The following is a 19,500-nucleotide window of genomic DNA, read 5'->3' on the forward strand; positions in this document are numbered from 1 at the left end:
ATAGAAATAGGTCCTTTGGCCTATTCAGTTCATGGTGAGCCATTTAAACCTGCACCCTGACCATAGCCCTCCATACCCCTCCCATCCAGGTACCTATACAAACTTCTCTTAAGTGTTGAAATTCAGCTCACATACACAACTTGTGCTGGCATTCCACACTCTCACCACCTTCTGAGTGAAGAAGTTTCTCCTCATGCTCCCCTTAAACACTTCACTACTACCAACCAACTGAACTTTCCTGATAGGATCTTGTCAAATGCATTGCTAAAGTTCATGTAAATAATATCCACTGCTTTGTCTTCATTAACTTTCCTGGTAACTTCCTTGTAAAGATGATAAGATTGGTTAGGTGTGATCTACCATGCATAAAGCCATGCAGACTATCCCTAATCAGTCCATATCTATTAAAATATTCATATATCCAGGCCCTTGAGAATACCTTCCAATAATTTTTCCACAATTTATGGCAGACTCACTGGTCTATAATTTCCCAGTTTCTGTTTAGAGCCTGGTTTAAACAATGGAACAGCATATTTGCTATCCTCCAATCCTCTGGCACCTCTCCTGTTGCTATGAATGATTTAAGTATCTCTGCTAGGGCCCCTGCAGTTTCTGGACTTGCCTTCCATAGGGTCCGAGGGAACACCTTGTCAGGCCCTGGGGATTTATCTCAAGTCAGTGAACAACTCTTGTGAGCTGATTGTAGTTAAAGGTTTGGAGATTGTAGATTTCTCAATGACAATTGTGAATATATTTTATTTAGATATATATTAAACTAATCTCTAATTCTCATTTCCTTTTCTCAAGTGGTGTCTTTTATGATGGGAACTACACTTATGTTATTGAACAGATGGGTGGCAAGACTGATGAGGTAAGCCCAAGACATATGTTTTTGACAAATTTATCCTTTCACCCAAAAGTGTGCTAATGTGTTTAGTTTTAAGTGGAAGTAGAAGAATCTGCCTCTTAAATTATTTGAATAGAACTTTGAAAGATGAGATTACTTGACTGGAAAGATTCACCTACTTAAGGTTATTGAGCTTTGTGAGACCACATTGAAAAGAGGCAAAGAATACTCTAGGTTTCATATCTATTGAATGAGACAAAGGATTTAATTTTATTCTTTTTCCATCTTTTTATTATCATTATTAATAACAACAAAATAAAATTGGTACATAGATAATGGGATTACAAATGTACATATTTCAACTAACTATAAAAGATTACAAGAACAATGATTACAGTATAAATGAGTATTCCCACATCGTAAATGATACAATATACAAATAGACAAGGCAAACTTAGGTGTATCATAATATAAAATAAAAAGAAAAAAGAAAAAGGAAAAAAGAAAAAAATCATTATGCAAAAAAACTAATCAAAATCTAATAGAAGAGAAAAAAAAACAAAAAAGAGAAAAAAAGAAAAAATAAAAAAGAGAAAAAAAGGGCTGTTTATAATATCTCACAAAAATACAAAATCATCAGTGTCGTCAACTCCGATCCTCTTGACATATATGAAATCAAAACTGGAAAATCAAATAGGCCTGGAACAGGGTCCTATTACATCATATGAAAATATTGAATAAATGGTCTCCATATCTTTTCAAATTTAGTAGAAGTGTCAAATACACCACTTCTAATTTTTTCTAAATTTAAACATAACATAGTTTGAGAAAACCAATGAAATACAGTAGGAGGATTAATTTCCTTCCAATTCAACAAAATAGATCTTCTAGCCATTAGTGTAAGAAATGCAATCATTTGACAAGTGGAAGAAGATAAATGAAGTGAGTCCATCATTGGTAAACCAAAAATTGCGGTAATAGGATGGGGTTGTAAATCAATGTTCAATACCGCAGAGATAATATCAAAAATATCTTTCCAATATTTTTTCAAAAGTGGACACGACCAGAACATATGAGTTAAAGACGCTATTTCAGATTGACATCTATCACAAATAGGATTTATATAGGAATAAAAATGAGCCAATTTATCCTTGGACATATGAGCCCTGTGTATAACCTTAAACTGTATCAATGAATGTTTAGCACATACAGAGGATAAATTAACTAATTGAAGAATTTTATCCCAATTCTCAATAGGAATAATAAGGTTGAGCTCTCTTTCCCAATCATTTTTTGTCTTATAAAGGGGCTCTGAACGTATCTTCATAATTATATTATAAAGTTTTGATATAAGCCCTTTCTGAAAGGGGTTTAATTCAAACAAATTCTCCAAAATGCCTGAAGACACAAAGTTTGGAAAAGTAGGAAGTACAGTATTTAAAACATTCCTAATCTGTAAATATCTAAAAAAATGAAATCTAGGCAAATTATATTTATTAGATAATTGCTCAAAAGACATAAAACAATTATCCAAAAATAAATCAGAAAATCGTAGTAATCCTTTAGTCTTCCAAGCCAAATAAGCTTGGTCTATAATTGAAGGGTGGAAAAAACAATTGGATACAATAGGAATATTTAAAACAAACTGAGTCAACCCGAAAAATTTCCGAAATTGAAACCATATACGTAAAGTATGTTTAACTATCGGGTTGTCAATTCGATTCAGCAATTTAGAAAGAGCAAAAGGGAGAGAAGTCCCCAAAATAGAAGCCAGTGCAAAACCTGGTACTGATTTAATTTCCAGGCTCACCCAATGAGGGCTAAAAGATCTATCCCAATCTTTCAACCAACATATCAAATATCTGATATTAACTGCCCAATAATAAAATCTGAAATTGGGTAATGCTAATCCACCTTCCTTCTTTGCCTTCTGTAAGTATATTTTACCTAACCTAGGATTTTTATTCTGCCAAATATATGAGGACATTTTTGAATCAACATTAGTAAAAAAAGATTTCAGAATAAAAATTGGTACCACTTGAAAAATATATAAGAACTTGGGTAAAATAACCATCTTAATAGTGTTAATCCGACCTATCAGAGATAAAGATAATGGTGACCACTTAGTAAACAAGCATTTAATCTGATCAATTAAGGGTACAACATTAACCTTAAATAAGTCTTTATGGTTTTTTGTGATTTTAATCCCTAAGTAAATAAAAGAGTCATTAACTAATTTAAAAGGTAAGTTTCCATAAATTGGGACCTGTCTATTTAAAGGAAACAATTCACTCTTATTAAGATTTAACTTACACCCAGAAAAATCACTAAATTGAGCCAACAATGATAAAACTACAGGAATGGATTTCTCAGGATTGGAAATAAATAATAATAAATCATCTGCATACAAAGATAACTTATGAATATCTGTCCCACAATTAATACCAAGAATATCCTGTGATTCTCTGATAGCAATTGCCAAGGGTTCTAAAGCAATATCAAATAATAGTGGACTAAGAGGACAGCCTTGTCTAGTGCCCCGAAATAAACGAAAAAAGGGAGATCTTTGATTATTAGTAAACACCGAGGCTACTGGGGTATGATAAATCAGTTTAATCCAGGAAATGAATGTCGGACTAAAATTAAACTTCTCCAACACATTAAATAAGTATGGCCATTCAACTCTATCAAATGCTTTCTCCGCATCTAATGAAATAACACATTCTGAAATATTATTTGAAGGAGTATACACAATATTCAATAACCTCCTAACATTAAAAAAAGAATAATGATTTTTAATAAAACCGGTTTGATCCTCCGAGCTAATTTGGGGTAATACCTTCTCCAACCTGGATGCAAGTAACTTGGAAAAAATCTTGGAATCTACATTCAGTAAGGATATTGGTCTATAGGATGCACAATCAGTAGGGTCTTTATCTTTCTTCAATATTAAAGAAATAGAAGCTCTATAAAAAGATTGTGGCAAATTGCCCAATCTAATTGCTTCTTCAAAAACCCTGTATAACCAAGGAGAGAGAGTAACGGAAAAACATTTTTAAAATTCTGCTGTATACCCATCCGGACCAGGTGCTTTCCCTGAATTCATGGAGGAAATAACCCCTTTGATTTCTGCATCAGTCATAGGAGTTTCCAATATTGAAAGATCATCTGGTGATAATCTTGGGAAATTCAATTTCCCAAGAAAATCACACATGGTACTACAATCCTGAGGAAATTCAGATTGATACAGGGAAGTATAAAAATCTTGAAATGATTTATTTATCTCATCATGGTTAACTGTCAAATCCCCATTTTGCTGACGGATCTTAGTAATTTGACGTTTAACCAAAGCATTCTTCAATTGACTAGCTAGCAGTTTACCCGATTTATCACTATGTATATAAAAATCAGATCTGGACTTCATCAGTTGATTTTCAATCGAAGATGTAAGTAATAAACTATATTCTGTTTGAAGTTCAACCCTTTGTTTGTAAAGCTCCTTACTAGGAGTAATCAAATATTTCTTGTCAATCTCTTTAATTTTATCAACCAATAAAAGAGCTTCCTTCTTTATGCGTTTTCTCAGACCAGCAGAGTAAGAAATAATCTGTCCACGTATATATGCTTTAAAGGTGTCCCAAAGTATTCCGCAAGAGATATCTTCCGTGGAATTATTTGAAAAGAAGAAATCGATCTGCTCCTTCATAAATTAAATAAAGTCCGGCTCTTGCAATAAGGTAGAGTCAAATCGCCATTGTCTAGCACTTAAAGCTGTATCCGTAAAATTAATAGAAAGTTTTAATGGAGCATGGTCAGAAATAGCTATAATATCATAATTACAACCAATTACCGATGGAATAAAACAAGAGTCAATAAAAAAATAATCAATTCTCGAATAAGAATGATAAACATGTGAGAAAAAAGAAAACTCTTTGTCCTTAGGATGCCGAAATCTCCAAATATCAAAAATTCCATTATCAGTCAAGAAAGAGTTGATACAAGTGGCCGACTTATTGGGTACAGTCTGAGTAGATATAGATTTGTCCATCAAAGGATTTAAACAACAATTAAAATCACCACCCATTATTAACTTATATTCATTTAGATTAGGTAAAGAAGTAAATAAGGACTTAAAAAAATCAGGACAATCCACATTTGGAGCATAAACATTAACCATAGCAACCTTTTTATTAAAAAGTAAGCCCGTAATTAACAAAAATCTACCATTCGGATCCGAAAAGATATCATGTTGGACAAATGCAATAGAGGAGTCAATAAAAACTGAAACTCCCTTTACTTTGGCATTCGAATTCGAATGATACTGTTGACCCCGCCAAAATCTAAAAAAGCGATATTTGTCCTCCTTCCTCACATGAGTTTCTTGTACAAAAATGATATGAGCATTAAGCCTTTGGAATACTTTGAAAATCTTCTTTCGTTTAATCGGATGGTTTAAACCATTAGTATTCCAAGAAACAAAATTAATGGTCTGAGCCATATTTCTAAAATCAACCCTTTGGTATAAAAAGGGTTAACCAAATTATAAACTCATGCACCCGGAAGAGGAACAAAAATAAAAAGCGGACGCGGAAGTGACGACATCGCGGACATATTTGTAGTTCAAAATCAGCCCAAATGAAAAAACTAAAAAAAACTGGTAAAAGAAATATAGAATTAGAAAAAAGACCACCCACCTCCCACTCAAGAAAGAGGAAAAGAAACCAGAGCCAAAAAAAGGCTGGGAAAAAGAAAGAATGAAACTAACTCTACCCCCATATCAGCGGAAGACCACTCCGTATATAAAGGATCTATATTTAAAAAAATCCACCCAAACTTTAAAAATTATAATCACTATATTAAAACCAGACTTCTTAATATAATTGGTAGTAGAAAAAAAATGAAGAAAATATAATCACTAAAAACTTATAAATTGGGTTAAAACCCAAACAAACCAAAAAATATTTAAACTGTGATAAGCGATGCATTGTAGGAAGAAGACAAGAGAAAAAATATAGTGCCATCTTAAAAAAACACCAAAAATGTTTTTTCAAAAAACCACCATCTTAGTAAAAAAGTATTCACCTTCGAAGGGTTAAAAATACACCTTCGAAGGAACAGGAAATAGCCAGCGATACAGTATAATGGTTAAAGTGTGTAAAACAAAACGATTAATATGTCGAAAGAACACTTTAACTTGAGTATAAAGTATAGAGTAAACCTACACCAACAACCAGAAACAAAATCTGGTTTGGGGGATCAAAAACCATCTTACACGATCGAAATCACTCATTCATTCGGCCTGAGAGTCCGTAGCAATAGGGAAGTTCTCGTTCAGAAAACTTCTCGCTTCAAATGTAGAAAGAAAAAACCCGGCGAGGAGCGTTCGGCGGAGAGATTCTGAGCTTCGCAGGGTATAAGAGCGCTGGTTTTAGATTTTTCTCATAACATTCAGACATCAGCGGTTTAAAAAGAAGCCTTGCCTTCATTACTTCAGGACTAAAATCTACTAAACGGAAATTGTGATCCTGAAATTTAACCATTCCTACACGCCGAGCCACACGAATAAGTTGCTCTTTAACATGTACGTAATGAAACCGGACAATTACAACCAAGGGTTTAGCTGAAGCACTCGGTGATCGACGTATAATTCTATGAGTGCGATCAAGTAATGGCGGGCTATCTGGAAAAACAGACGGAAACGCATCCTTTAAAAGTTGAGCAAAATACTTCATAGGGTCGCCTTGTTCGATACCTTCTGGAAGACCAAGTATATATAGGTTCTGTCTTCTGGACCGATTCTCAAAGTCGACACTCTTGGCTTTAAGTGTTTCCACCAGTTTAGTGGTCAAAAGTAAGTCCTGTTGCAATTTTTCAATTATCAAATCTCGTTTCCGAGCGTCTTCTTGCAGAGATACAATAAGAATTTGCTGCTGGTTAATTACAGAATCCGTCTTATCCATATAATCTCGAAAAGCCTTTATATCTTGTTTAAAAATTTGTTGTTGTTCATCAAATTTTTTATCCAAAACCTCCAATAACAATTCATAAGTTAATTCAGTGCGTTACGGATGAGCTTGCTTCTTTCCATTACCATTCGGGTTCTGCCCAGGTTCTCGTCCTTTAGATCTAAGAGCCATTTCTGAGTACATATCTTCAAAAATTCACAATAAACTCTTAACGATAAGTCCAAAAAAAAGCAAGAATCTTTTGGTGTAGGTAAAAATAAGTTAAATAAGGGTGATCAAAAGTTAAAAAAAGTAAAGGTTATGGAGCAAATCTAAAACAGTACTCACTCCATGAGCGTCTCCCGCTGACCTCCGACAAAGGATTTAATTTTAGATTAAATACAGCACAGAAGTTTTAGATTTGCTTCATAGTGGAACTGACAGACCATAAGATGTAAGACCATAAGAAATAGGAGCAGAATTAGGCAATTTGGCCCATCAAGTCTGCTTCACTATTTCATCCTGGCTCATTCAATTTTCCCCTCAGCCCTAGTCTCCTACCTTCTCCCCATATCCCTTCATGCCCTGACCAATCAAGAATCTATCAACCTGTGCCTTAAATATACTGTACATAAAGACTTGGCCTCCACAGCTGCCTGTGGCAAAAAATTCCACAGATTCACCACTCTCTAGCTAAACAAATTCCTCCTCATCTCCATTCTAAAAAGACATCCCTCTCATCTGAGGCCGTGTCCTCTGGTCTTAGACTCTCCCACTGTTGGAATGTCCTCTCGACATCCAGTCTATCAATGCCTTTCACCATTCAAAAGGTTTCAGTGAGGTCACCCGTTATTCTTCTGAATTCCAGTAAATACAGTCCCAGAGCCATCAAACACTCTTCACATGACAAGCTGTTCAATCCTGGAAACATTTTTGTGACAACACACACAAAATGCTGGTGGAACACAGCAGGCCAGGCAGCATCTATAAGGAGAAGCACTGTCAATGTTTCGGGCCGAGACCCTTCGTCACAAACATTTTTGTGAATCTCTTTTGAACCTTCTCAGGTTTCAGCACATCCTTTCGAAGATAAAGGGCCTAAAACTGCTCACAGCTGAGGCCTCACCAGCGTTTTATAAGGTCTCAACATTATATCCTTGCATTTTTATTCGAGTCCTCTATATATGAATTCTAACATCATATTTGTGTTGTCTTTGAAGAGAGTCCAGATGAGGTACATGAGGATGATTCTGGGAATGAAGGGGTTAACATATGAGGAACATTTGACAGCTTTGGGCCTGTACTCACTGAATTTAGATGAATGTGGGGAGATCTCACTGAAACCTACAAAATGTTGAAAGGACTGGATAGGATGGATGTGGAGAGGTTGTTTCCTATGGTGGGGTTATCAGAACTAGAGGGCACAGCCTCAAAATTGAGGGGTGACCTTTCAGAACAGAGGTAAGGAGGATTTTTTTTTTAGCCAGAGAGTAGTGAATCTGTGGAATTCTCTGCCACAGACTGTGGGGGAGGCCAAGTCTGTGTGTACATTTAAGGCGGAAGTTGATCGTTTCCTGATCGGTCAGGGCATCAAAGAATATGGTGAGAAGGCAGGTGTCTGGGGTTGAGTGGGATCTGAGATCAGCCATGATGGAATGGCAGAGCAGACTCAATAGGTTGAATGGCCTAATTCTGCTCCTATATCTTACGGTCTTCTGGTCTTAAGACGGATCTGCACACAGCTCACAGGAGATTTTCCTATATCTTTACTGAATTTCTGTCACTTATTAAATTAGGTTTGGATCAATGAGGAGATACTTGCTAAACTTCCATGCTGGCCTGGTTATAGCTTAACTAAATTAGCTGCTTCTATGATTGTTCAGATCAATGAACCTTTGTAAAGATTTCCAGAGGTTAATAAAATGAGGCTGTGCAACAAAAGGACGTGGAGTAGAATGGTTCTTAGTGAGATTGTTCAATTCCCCTTGGGTGATTTATATTTTATAACTTCTAATGGATCATTTGCAAACAGAATGACTTTTAGGTTTAAATCAATGAAAGTGACTTTCATTACAGTATGCTCTATAATTGACTGTACTAGAAAAGGTTGCAGTTTGCTGGAATCTGTCCTCAAGGCTTGTACAGCCAAGGTAGATTAAAGTGGGTAACAGTTTGTTTGAACAATTTTGTTTGTTATAGAAAATTATATGAGACCTGTTGGAGCTATTTTGGGTTTAGCATAGTGGTCACCAACCTTTTTAAGCCCAAGATGCCCTACCTTGGCCTTTGTGAAAGGCAAGATCGACCTACTAAATCAGTTAGTCACAGGCATGCGCACTGGGCAGAAAAGACCGGAAGTAAAACCCGCAACCCGGAAGCAGAAATAATGTATGTACACCAGGGGTCACCACCCTTTTTTGCACCGCGGACCGGTTTAATATTGACAATATTCTTGCAGACCGGCTGACGGGGGTGGGGGGTGTTAAACACGACGGGAATACAGCGATACTCGAAGCAGGTTCCTTATGTCCAGTCTATTCCGCAATTTAGTTTTCGCGGCTCTCAGCATTTGCTTCTGTCCCGCTTGCTCACATTTTTTTCGCTCAAAAAACTCAACGGGTTTGTCTTTAAGTACAGGGTGCTTGGACTCAAGGTGCTGAAGCAGTTTTGAGGGCTTCATTGCCTCATTAGACAGCCTCCCACCCGCCTGCTGCTAGATGCCTTGGCCAGGTGCGGCTGGTCATAGGTGGGGTGAGAAGACAAAGTAAGGGCCAGAGGTCTCTGTGCCGGGGCCACAGCAGTCGCAGTCTGGAGAGAGCGACCGACCGAGTGAGGAGTGCAACAGGGCACGCACCCGCCCCCCCCCCCGTAGGATCTATTGGCCAGCAAAAGTTTGGCTCGAGAGATGACTTTCAGTAGATCACAGCGAGGTAGCTGCTCTACTACTTATAAAACCCTGAGCCCGAATTAGGTCGTCTGTGAACATTTTAGCTCCAGGTTCCCCACGAACATTCGGTGTGGTAAACAGGTTTAGAGGTGGTGCCCATCTGTCCGCACTCAGGGCCAGTAGCATCAGCACTTCCCGCCGGCCGCGCGAGGCCAACCAGTGATCCCTGGCGCGAGGGTATCACTGTGTATAGTGATAGTGATAATCTCATGTGCATTCAAGTTCAACAGTGGGCGTGACAGGGAATGAGGAAAGGTGCAGCTGACTCATATTGTTTCATATCGCCAAATCATATCGTTTCCTCGTGGCCCGGTGGTTGGGGACCACTGAAGTACACTGTGTAGTCACGTGGCGGGGGAGCTACACACATGTGCACTGGGCAGAAAGAACGGAACTAAAACCCAGCAACCCGGAAACAATCTCTCAACAGTATTTATGTATTTATTTTTCTTTTTTTCGGGATCTACTGAGAAAGACTCAAAGATCGACCAGTCGATCGCGAGCAATGAGTTGGCGACCACTAGTTTAGCACATTTACATTTTGCAAATTACATTGGCTACCAGTCTTCACATCTGAATATGTATTGTGAATTTAGTTTGGAGTGCAGCTCTGAACAATGAGTTCCTAAAAGCCATGAATCCAGAGCAGACAATGCTGATTAAAATTCATTTGGTTGTCTGTGGTGAGTGTGCGAATTGGGAGGTGTGAAGTTTCAAAGAAAGTATTGTCCATCCATTGTAAATATGGAATTGTCCTTTGATGTTTGGCACATAAAATATCAAGCCCCATGTTGGACCAGCCAGACCTTTCAATCGAAAGCATCTCCATTTGATGCCTGCTGTACCTTGTGTTGTCAAATAAAGAAGCTGCTTTGTATCTACCAGTACTTTTCATAAGTGACTCCATTCACTCAACAACAAAACCCACCCTGTAACCTCAATTTATAAGGCCTTTTAACCACTATCGAAAAAGCTGTGAGATTAAACTGTATCATTCCTCCTCCTCAAAGTGCTATGACTCATTTGGCAGCCCTCTGTGCCAGAATGTTGTGTGTTGAAGTTCCAATACAGAGACATGGCTTATACTTGACTGCAGTACTACAAGGGTGCTACAATGCCAGAGTTGTTGTCTTTTAGAGGAACTGGGCTCACTGCATTGTGAGTAGAGTTTGGTTTCTCAGGTAGATTTTGAAGAGTTCTCCCTGGTCCTTGTCTGATATTGATTACCATCACAAGAACAGATATTTGACCATTATCACAAGTGGGACTGTGTTATGTACATAATTCCTGCTATATTTTCATCATTATATTAGTGAAAGCTCTTCAGATTTACCCCTGAGCTCTATTTTTTTGGACATCTTGGGGAGATAAAAAACACTTTATAAATGTATTTTTTTCCTTTTGTGGTCCACTATCCACGATCCAGGCAATAGGCTGATGAATCATATAGGGATGCCAAAGTACTCTTGTTGCCCCTGGGGAAGATTAACAGGGTTTTAGCTTATGATCAGTAATCAGCATAGAGATGGAGAATGAGTTATAATGACATGGCCTGGAACCATGAATGAGCAAACTGCTACACTGCCTGTTAATGGCAACGGTTTGAAGGAGGTTTGCTTTAGATCTGACATTTGGGATGCATAGAAGAGGTCAGACTGTGAGGGATAAAAATGTGGATAAAGGGTTTACCTACAGGGAAAATTTGGGTGCAGTGGTGGGCAGCATATCAAAAGCACAGATATCTGGATCTAGAAACCTAGATCAGTCTGAATCAGCACCCAGGGACAACAATGGTATTACAACACTGAATATCAGCTTAGGGAACAGGCAACAATGTCTGGACTCTGTATGGCTATTGGACACAGCAGCTGCTCACTACACTGTTATGAGTCCAACACATTGCCAGGTTCCTTAACTCTGTGTGCAATGAAGTCAATATGGGGGCAGCATAGAAACACTTAACCATACCACTCATTGCCAGTGAGCTTGTAAGAGGGAGGAATGTAATGAAAGGGAAACGTAACGAAAGATCAAAACATTCCAGCAATTTAATGCATCAATGGATTCTGCAAACGGGAGTAACATGCATGTAAGAATCAACCTCCCTCAAAAATATTTTCTTACATTCCATTGAATAGGGGCTATCTAATAAAGGGAAAAAGTTAGCTCGAGCACTTATAAATTGTTTTATCTAATCTATTTAAAATTATCTTCAGTTATGCTTCTCAATTAAGGTACCATTACCAAACATTAGTTCTTGCTGTGATATACTGTTTATTGTGATTATATGAGTCTGATTGTAAGGCAGAGATCCTACAACATTCGCATTAGGGTTAGGGTACCTTAGGGTTAGGGGATCCTACATCATTCCGGTGGAAGTAAGACCTCCTCTCTCCATCCTGTTTCCATTCTCACAATGGTTTAAAGCCATTCCAGTTTTATACCAGCTCATTATACAGACAGAGACCCACAAAAAATGCTGAACCACTATCGGTATCCTTTTAAATAATCTTATCAAATTCCTTTGCCATACTAAGGGAAGTGTTAACTTGTTCAAGATCTTTTGTGTTAGCACAGTGGCACAGTGGGTAAAGCAGCTGCCTCATCACTCCATTGAGCCCAGTGCTAAATACAATATGTGAAGTTTGCACGTTCTTCCTGTGAACACATAGGTTTTCTGTAGGTGCTTCTTTTCATTCATTGGGAAAGTTATACACTTCTATATGAATTTTCAGTCTTATCACAATTCACCCCATTGCTTCAAAAAGTTCCTCCCTCATCTTTTTTTCACACTGTGTGTTGGCGCAAGACTAAGTGGTTAAGATGTTGGTCTGGTGATCTGAAGGTTGCTAGTTCGAGCCTCAGCTAAGGCAGCATGTTGTGTCCTTGAGCAAGGCACTTAACCACACATTGCTCTACGACAACGCCGGTGCCAAGCTGTATCGGCCCTTGCCCTTCCCTTGGACAACATCGGTGGCGTGGAGAGGGAAGACTTGCAGCATGTGATGACCTTCGGCTTGTATGGGAGAGTGAGGAGATATTCGATCAGAGTTAGAAGGAGGTAGTCACCCCAAAGTTGCAGGAGGTGAGTAGCTGGGTGACTGTCAGGGGAAATGGAAATAGGCGGTTAGCGCAGAGCACCCCGTGGACATTTCTGTCAATAATATTATTTTAGATACTGCTGTGGGGGATAACCTCCTGGGAGAACGCCACAGCAACCGGGTTACAGGCATTAAGCATGGGGCTGTGGTGCAAAAGGGAAAGGGGAAGAGAGAGAAGAAGGGAGCGATAGTGATAGGGAACTTGATAGTGAGGGGAACAGACAGGAGATTCTGTGGACGTGAACGGGACACCCTGATGGTATGTTGCCTCCCAGGTCCCAGGGTCAGGGACGTCTCAGATTGCATCCACAATATTTTGGAGAGGCAGGGAGAACAGCCAGATGTCTTGGTACATATTGGTACTGATGACATAGGAAGGAAAAGCAAAGAGGGCCTGAAAAGAGAATTGAGAGAATAAGGTGGAAAGCTGAGAAGCAGGACCTCCAAGATAATAATTTCTGGTTTGCTGCCTGTACCACATGCCAGTGAGGGTAGAATCAGGATGATGTGGCAAATAAATGCATGGCTGAGAAGCTGATGCTAGGGTCAGGGTTTCAGCTTCTTGGATCATACCGACCAATCACTAATTCCGACATGAGTTCATCCACTTCATTCTGAATACTACGTGCATTTAGATAGAGCACCTTCAGTCCTGCATTCTTCGCCCTTTTGAATTTTGCCTCTGTGATACAACCTAACTCTTTGCTTTGTCTGCATTTGTACCCAATCCTTGACTTGTCCTTCCTTACATTCATGTTACACCCATCATCTACTTGTAAACCTGCTGGCTCATCCTCAGCTCTATCATCCTGGTTCCCAACCCCCTGTCATATTAGTTGAAACCACTCCCAACGGCTTTAGTAAACCTGCCCACAAGGATATTGGCCCCTCTCGGATTCAAGTGTAACCTGTCCCTTTCATACTCAACCCAACCCGTCCATGTATCTATACATATTTCTCTTAAATGTTGAAATCAAAGCCGCATCCATGACTTACACTGGCAGCTTATTCCAGACTCTCACTATGTTCTGAGTGAAGAAGTTCCCCCTCATGTTCCCCTTTAACATTTCACCTTTCCCCCTTTCATCCATGATATATAGTTACTGTCACACCCAAACTCAGTGGAAAAAGGCTGCCTGCATATATCCTATCTATACCCCTCAATTTTGTATACCTCTATCAATTCTCCCTTCATTCGCCTGTACTGAAGGGAATATAGTCCAAACCTATGCAACCTTTCCCTATAACTCAGGTCCTTAAGTCTCAGCAACATCCCTGTAAATTTTCTGTGTACTCTTTCAATCGTTTTGATACCTTTTGTGTAGGTAGGTGACCAGAAATGTGCAGAATACTTCAAATTTGACCTCACTCATGTGTTATACAACTTCACCATAACATCCCATCTCCTGTTCTCAATACATTGGTTTATGAAGGCCAATGTGCCAAAATCTTTCTTTACGACCCTATCTACCTGTGGCACCACTTTCAGTGAATTATGCATCTCTCTTCCCAGATCCCTTTGTTTTACCACACACCTCAGTGCCCTACTGTTCACTGTGTAAGACCCACCCTAATTGTTCCTACCGAGGTCCTGCAAAACCTCGCACTTGTCTGCATTGAATTCTATCAAAACCAGAAAAACAAATAGGATTGGAACAGGGTCGAATTACATCATGTGAAAATATTGAATAAATGGCCTCCAAGTCTTTTCAAATTTAATAGAAGGGTCATATATGACACTTCAAATTTTTTCCAAATTTAGACATAACATAGTTTGAGAAAACCAATGAAATATGGTAGGGGGATTAATTTCTTTCCAATTCAACAAAATAGATCTTCTAGCCATTAATGTAAGGAATGCAATCATCCGACAAGCAGAAGAAGATAAATGAATTGACTCTATCATTGGTAAACCAAAGATTACAGTAATAGGATGAGGTTGTAAATCAATGTTCAATACTGTGGAGATAATATCGAAAATGTCTTTCCAATATTTTTTCAAAAGCGGACATGACCAAAACATATGAGTTAAAGAAGCTATCTCAGAATGACATCTGTCACATATAGGATTTATATGGGAATAGAAATGAGCCAATTTATCCTTGGACAAATTTGGAATATTGTGTACAGTTCTGGTCACCGAATTATAGGAAAGATATCAATAAATTAGAGAGAGTGCAGAGACGATTTACTAGGATGTTACCTGGGTTTCAGCACTTAAGTTACAGAGAAAGGTTGAACAAGTTAGGTCTCTATTCATTGGAGCGTAGAAGGTTGAGGGGGGATTTGATCGAGGTATTTAAAATGTTGAGAGGGATAGATAGAGTTGACGTGAATAGGCTGTTTCCATTGAGAGTAGGGGAGATTCAAACGAGAGGACATGATTTGAGAGTTAGGGGGCAAAAGTTTAAGGGAAACACTCTCTTTACTCAGAGAGTGATAGCTGTGTGGAATGAGCTTCCTGTAGAAGTAGTAGAGGCCAGTTCAGTTGTGTCATTTAAGGTAAAATTGGATAGGTATATGGACAGGAAAGGAGTGGAGGGTTATGGGCTGAGTGCGGGTAGGTGGGACTAGGTGAGATTAAGAGTTCGGCACGGACTAGGAGGGCCGGAATGGCCTGTTTCCGTGCTGTGATTGTTATATGTTATATGGTTATATGAGCCCTGTGCACTACTTTAAACTGTATCAATGAATGTTTAGCACATATAGAGGATAAATTAACTAATTGAAGAATTTTACCCCAATTCTTAATAAGGATAGTAAGGTTAAGTTCTCTTTCCCAATCATTTTTAATCTTATAAAAGGCCTCTGAATGTATTTTCATAATTATATTGTAAACATTTGATATTACACCTTTCTGAAAAGGATTTAGTTCTAACAATTTCTCCAAAATATCCGAAGAAACAAGATTTGGAAAGGTAGGAAGTACAGTGTTTAAAAAATTCCTAATCTGTAAATATCTAAAAAAAATGAGATCTAGGCAAATTATATTTATTAGATAATTGTTCAAAAGACATAAAACAATTATCCAAAAATAAATCAGAAAATCGAAGTATACCTTTAGTCTTTCAAGCTGAATAAGTTTGGTCCATAACAGAGGGATGAAAAAAGAAATTGGATACAATAGGAATTGCTAAAACAAACTGGTTCAACTCAAAAAAATTCCGAAATTGAAACCATATACGTAAAGTGTACTTAACTATCGGATTGTCAATTCATTTATGCAATTTAGAAAGAGCAAAGGGAAGTGAAGTCCCTAAAATAGAACCCAAAGAAAATCCTTGTACAGATTTAGTTTCCAGATTTACCAAATGAGGGCTAGGAACTAAATCCAGATCCCTTAACCAACAATTCAAATATCGAATATTAATTGCCCAATAATAAAATCTAAAATTAGGCAATGCCAATCCACCTTCCTTCTTTGACTTCTGTAAATATCTTTTACCCAATCTAGGATTTTTATTCTGCCATATATATGAGGAAATTTTTGAATCAACATTGTCAAAAAAGGATTTTGGAATAAAAATTGGTACCACTTGAAATATATATAAGAACTTGGGTAAAATAATCATCTTAATAGCATTAATCCGACCTATCAGAGATAAAGACAATGGTGACCATTTAGTAAACAAACATTTAATCTGATCAATTAAGGGTAAAAAATTAACCTTGAATAACTCCTTATGATTTTTTGTAATTTTAATCCCTAAGTATATAAAAAAGTCATTAACTAATTTAAAAGGTAAATTTCCATAAATTGGAACCTGTCTATTTAAGGAGAACAATTCACTCTTATTAAGATTCAATTTATACCCAGAAAAATTACTAAACTGAGCCAATAATGATATAACTGCAGGAATGGATCCTGATTCTCAGGATCAGAAATGTATAATAACAGATCATCTGCGTATAATGATAACTTATGTATATCTATCCCTCGGGTAATGCCACAAATGTTAGGTGATACTCTAATAGCAATTGCCAAAGGTTCCAGAGCAATATCAAATAATAATGGACTAAGAGGACAGCCTTGCCTGGTACCCCGAAATAAACAAAAAAAGGGAGATCTTTGATTATTAGTAAAAACCGAGGCTACTGGAGTATGATATATCAATTTAATCCAGGATATAAATGTCGGACTAAAATTAAACTTCTCAAGCACAGTAAATAAATATGGCCATTCAACTCTATCAAATGCTTTCTCCGCATCTAATGAAATGACACATTCTGAGGTACTGCGTGAAGGAGTATAAACAATATTCAATAATCTCCTAATATTGAAAAAAGAATAACGATTTTTAATAAAACCAGTTTGATCCTCCGAGATAATTTGAGGTAATACCTTCTCCAGCCTGGTTGCCAATAACTTGGAAAAGATCTTGGAATCTACATTCAATAGAGATATTGGTCTATAGGATGCACAGTCAGTAGGGTCTTTATCTTTTTTCAATATTAAAGAAATGGAAGCTCTATAAAAAGATTGTGGTAGTTTACCTAGTCTAATTGCTTCTTCAAAAACCCTGCATAACCAAGGAGAAAGAGTAGAGGAAAAAAACTTTAAAAATTCCACTGTATACCCATCTGGACCTGGTGCTTTCCCAGAATTCATAGAGGAAATAATACCTTTAATTTCTGCATAGGTAATAGGAGTTTCTAATATTAAAAGTTCTTCAGATGATAATTTTGGAAAATTCAATTTCCCTAAAAAATCATGCATGGTATTATGATCATGAGGAAATTCAGAATGATACAGGGAGGTATAAAAATCTTGAAAAGATTTATTTATCTCATCATGATTAACTGTCAGTTCACTATTCTGTTAGCGAATCTTAATAATTTGACGTTTAACCAAAGCATTCTTCAATTGGTTAGCTAACAGTTTGCCCGATTTATCACTATGTATATAAAAATCACTTCTGGTTTTCATTAATTGATTTTAAATCGAAGATGTAAGTAACAAACTGTGTTCCATTTGAAGATCAACCCTTTGTTTGTAAAGCTCCTTACTAGGAGCAATCAAATATTTCTTGTCAATTTCTTTAATCTTATCAGCCAATAAAAGAGTTTTATTCTGAATATGTTTTCTCAAGCCAACAGAATAGGAGATAATCCGTTCACGTATATATGCTTTAAAAGTGTCCCAAAGTGTTCCACAGGAGATTTCATCCGTGGAATTAGTTGAGAAGAAGAAATCAATCTGTTCCTTTATAAATTTAATGAAATCCAGATCTTGTAGTAAGATAGAATCAAATCACCATTGCTTAGTACTAGGAGCTGTGTCCATTAATTTAATAGAAAGTTTCATTGGTGCATGATCAGAGATGGCTATAATGTCATAATTACAACCAATTACAGATGGAATAAAACGAGAGTCAATGAAAAAGTAGTCAATTCTCGAGTAAGAATGATAGACATGAGAAAAATGAAAACTCTTTGTCCTTAGGATGTAGAAATCTCCAAATATCGAAAATTCCAGTATCAGTCAAAAAAGAATTGATATAAGTGGCTGACTTATTTGGTAAAGTCTGAATGGATATAGATCTATCCAGCAAAGGATTTAAGCAACAATTGAAGTCACCACCCATTATTAACATATATTCATTTAGATTAGGTAGAGAAGTAAATAAAGACTTAAAGAAATCAGGATAATCCACGTTTGGAGCGTAAACATTAACCATAGCAACCTTCATATTAAAAAGTAACCCAGTAATTAACAAAAATCTACCATTCGGATCCGAAATAATATCGTGTTGAATAAATGTAATAGAGGAATCAATAAAAATTGAAACTGCTTTTACTTTGGCATTCGAATTCGAATGGTACTGTTGACCCCTCCAAAACCTTAAAAAACATTGATTGTCCTCTTTCCTCACATGAGTTTCTTGTGCAAAAATAATATGCGCTTTCAGTCTTTAGAATACTTTAAAAATCTTTTTCCGTTTAATCGGATGGTTTAAGCCATTAGTATTCCAAGAGACAAAATTAATGGTCTGAGCCATATTTCTAAAATCAACCCTTTGGTATATAAAGAGTTAACCGAAGTATGAACTCATGCACCCGGAAGAGGAACAAAAATACATGGAGGAACCGGAAATGACGACACATCGGACATTTTAGTAGTTTGAAATCAGCCCAAATGAAAAAACTAGAAAAACTAATAAAAAGACCAATAGAATTAGAAAGAATCCCCCTACCCACCACCCACGAAAAAGATCCTCCTGTGCCTAAAGGAGGCCAGGAAAAAAAAGCGTGACACTAAATCTACCCCCATGTCTCCAGAAGGCGACTCCAAATATATAAAGGAGAAAAAAAAATCCACCCAAAATCCTAAAAAGTAATTAAAACTATGCTAAGACAGACTTCTTAATATAATTGCTAGTAAAAAGAAAACAAAAAGAATATGAACACTGGTAACTTATAAATCGGGTTAAAACCAGAACAAATAAAAGTTAGGATGCGATAAGAAAGGCATTATAGGAAGAAGACAAAAAAATGGCAAAATCAAAAAAAAAGCAAGAAGTATTTTAAAAAAGAAATCACCATCTTAGTTACACAAAAAATGAAATAAAGATATATATCAAAATGTTAAAAAATTCACCTTCAGAGAATTAATAATAATGACCAAAAAATAAAATACAATGGTTAAAGTAAGTAAATTAA

General features: G+C 37.1%; 1 protein-coding gene across 5 annotated transcripts in view; it reads left to right on the plus strand.

Annotated features, from left to right (window-relative positions):
• Positions 1-19,500, plus strand: part of adam11 (ADAM metallopeptidase domain 11) — a 376,715-nt gene that overhangs the window by 116,504 nt on the left and 240,711 nt on the right. For all 5 annotated transcript variants that reach the window (XR_012101994.1, XM_073070643.1, XM_073070642.1 and 2 more), the window contains exon 6: positions 808-871. Coding sequence is in view for 4 of the 5 variants with exons in the window: in XM_073070643.1 (XP_072926744.1) it covers positions 808-871 (64 nt within the window). In the remaining variant the exon portion in view is untranslated. The remainder of the gene's footprint in view (positions 1-807; positions 872-19,500) is intronic.

The sequence above is a fragment of the Hemitrygon akajei genome, chromosome 18, assembly GCF_048418815.1.
Source record: "Hemitrygon akajei chromosome 18, sHemAka1.3, whole genome shotgun sequence".
In the NCBI taxonomy this organism is placed as follows: domain Eukaryota; kingdom Metazoa; phylum Chordata; class Chondrichthyes; order Myliobatiformes; family Dasyatidae; genus Hemitrygon; species Hemitrygon akajei.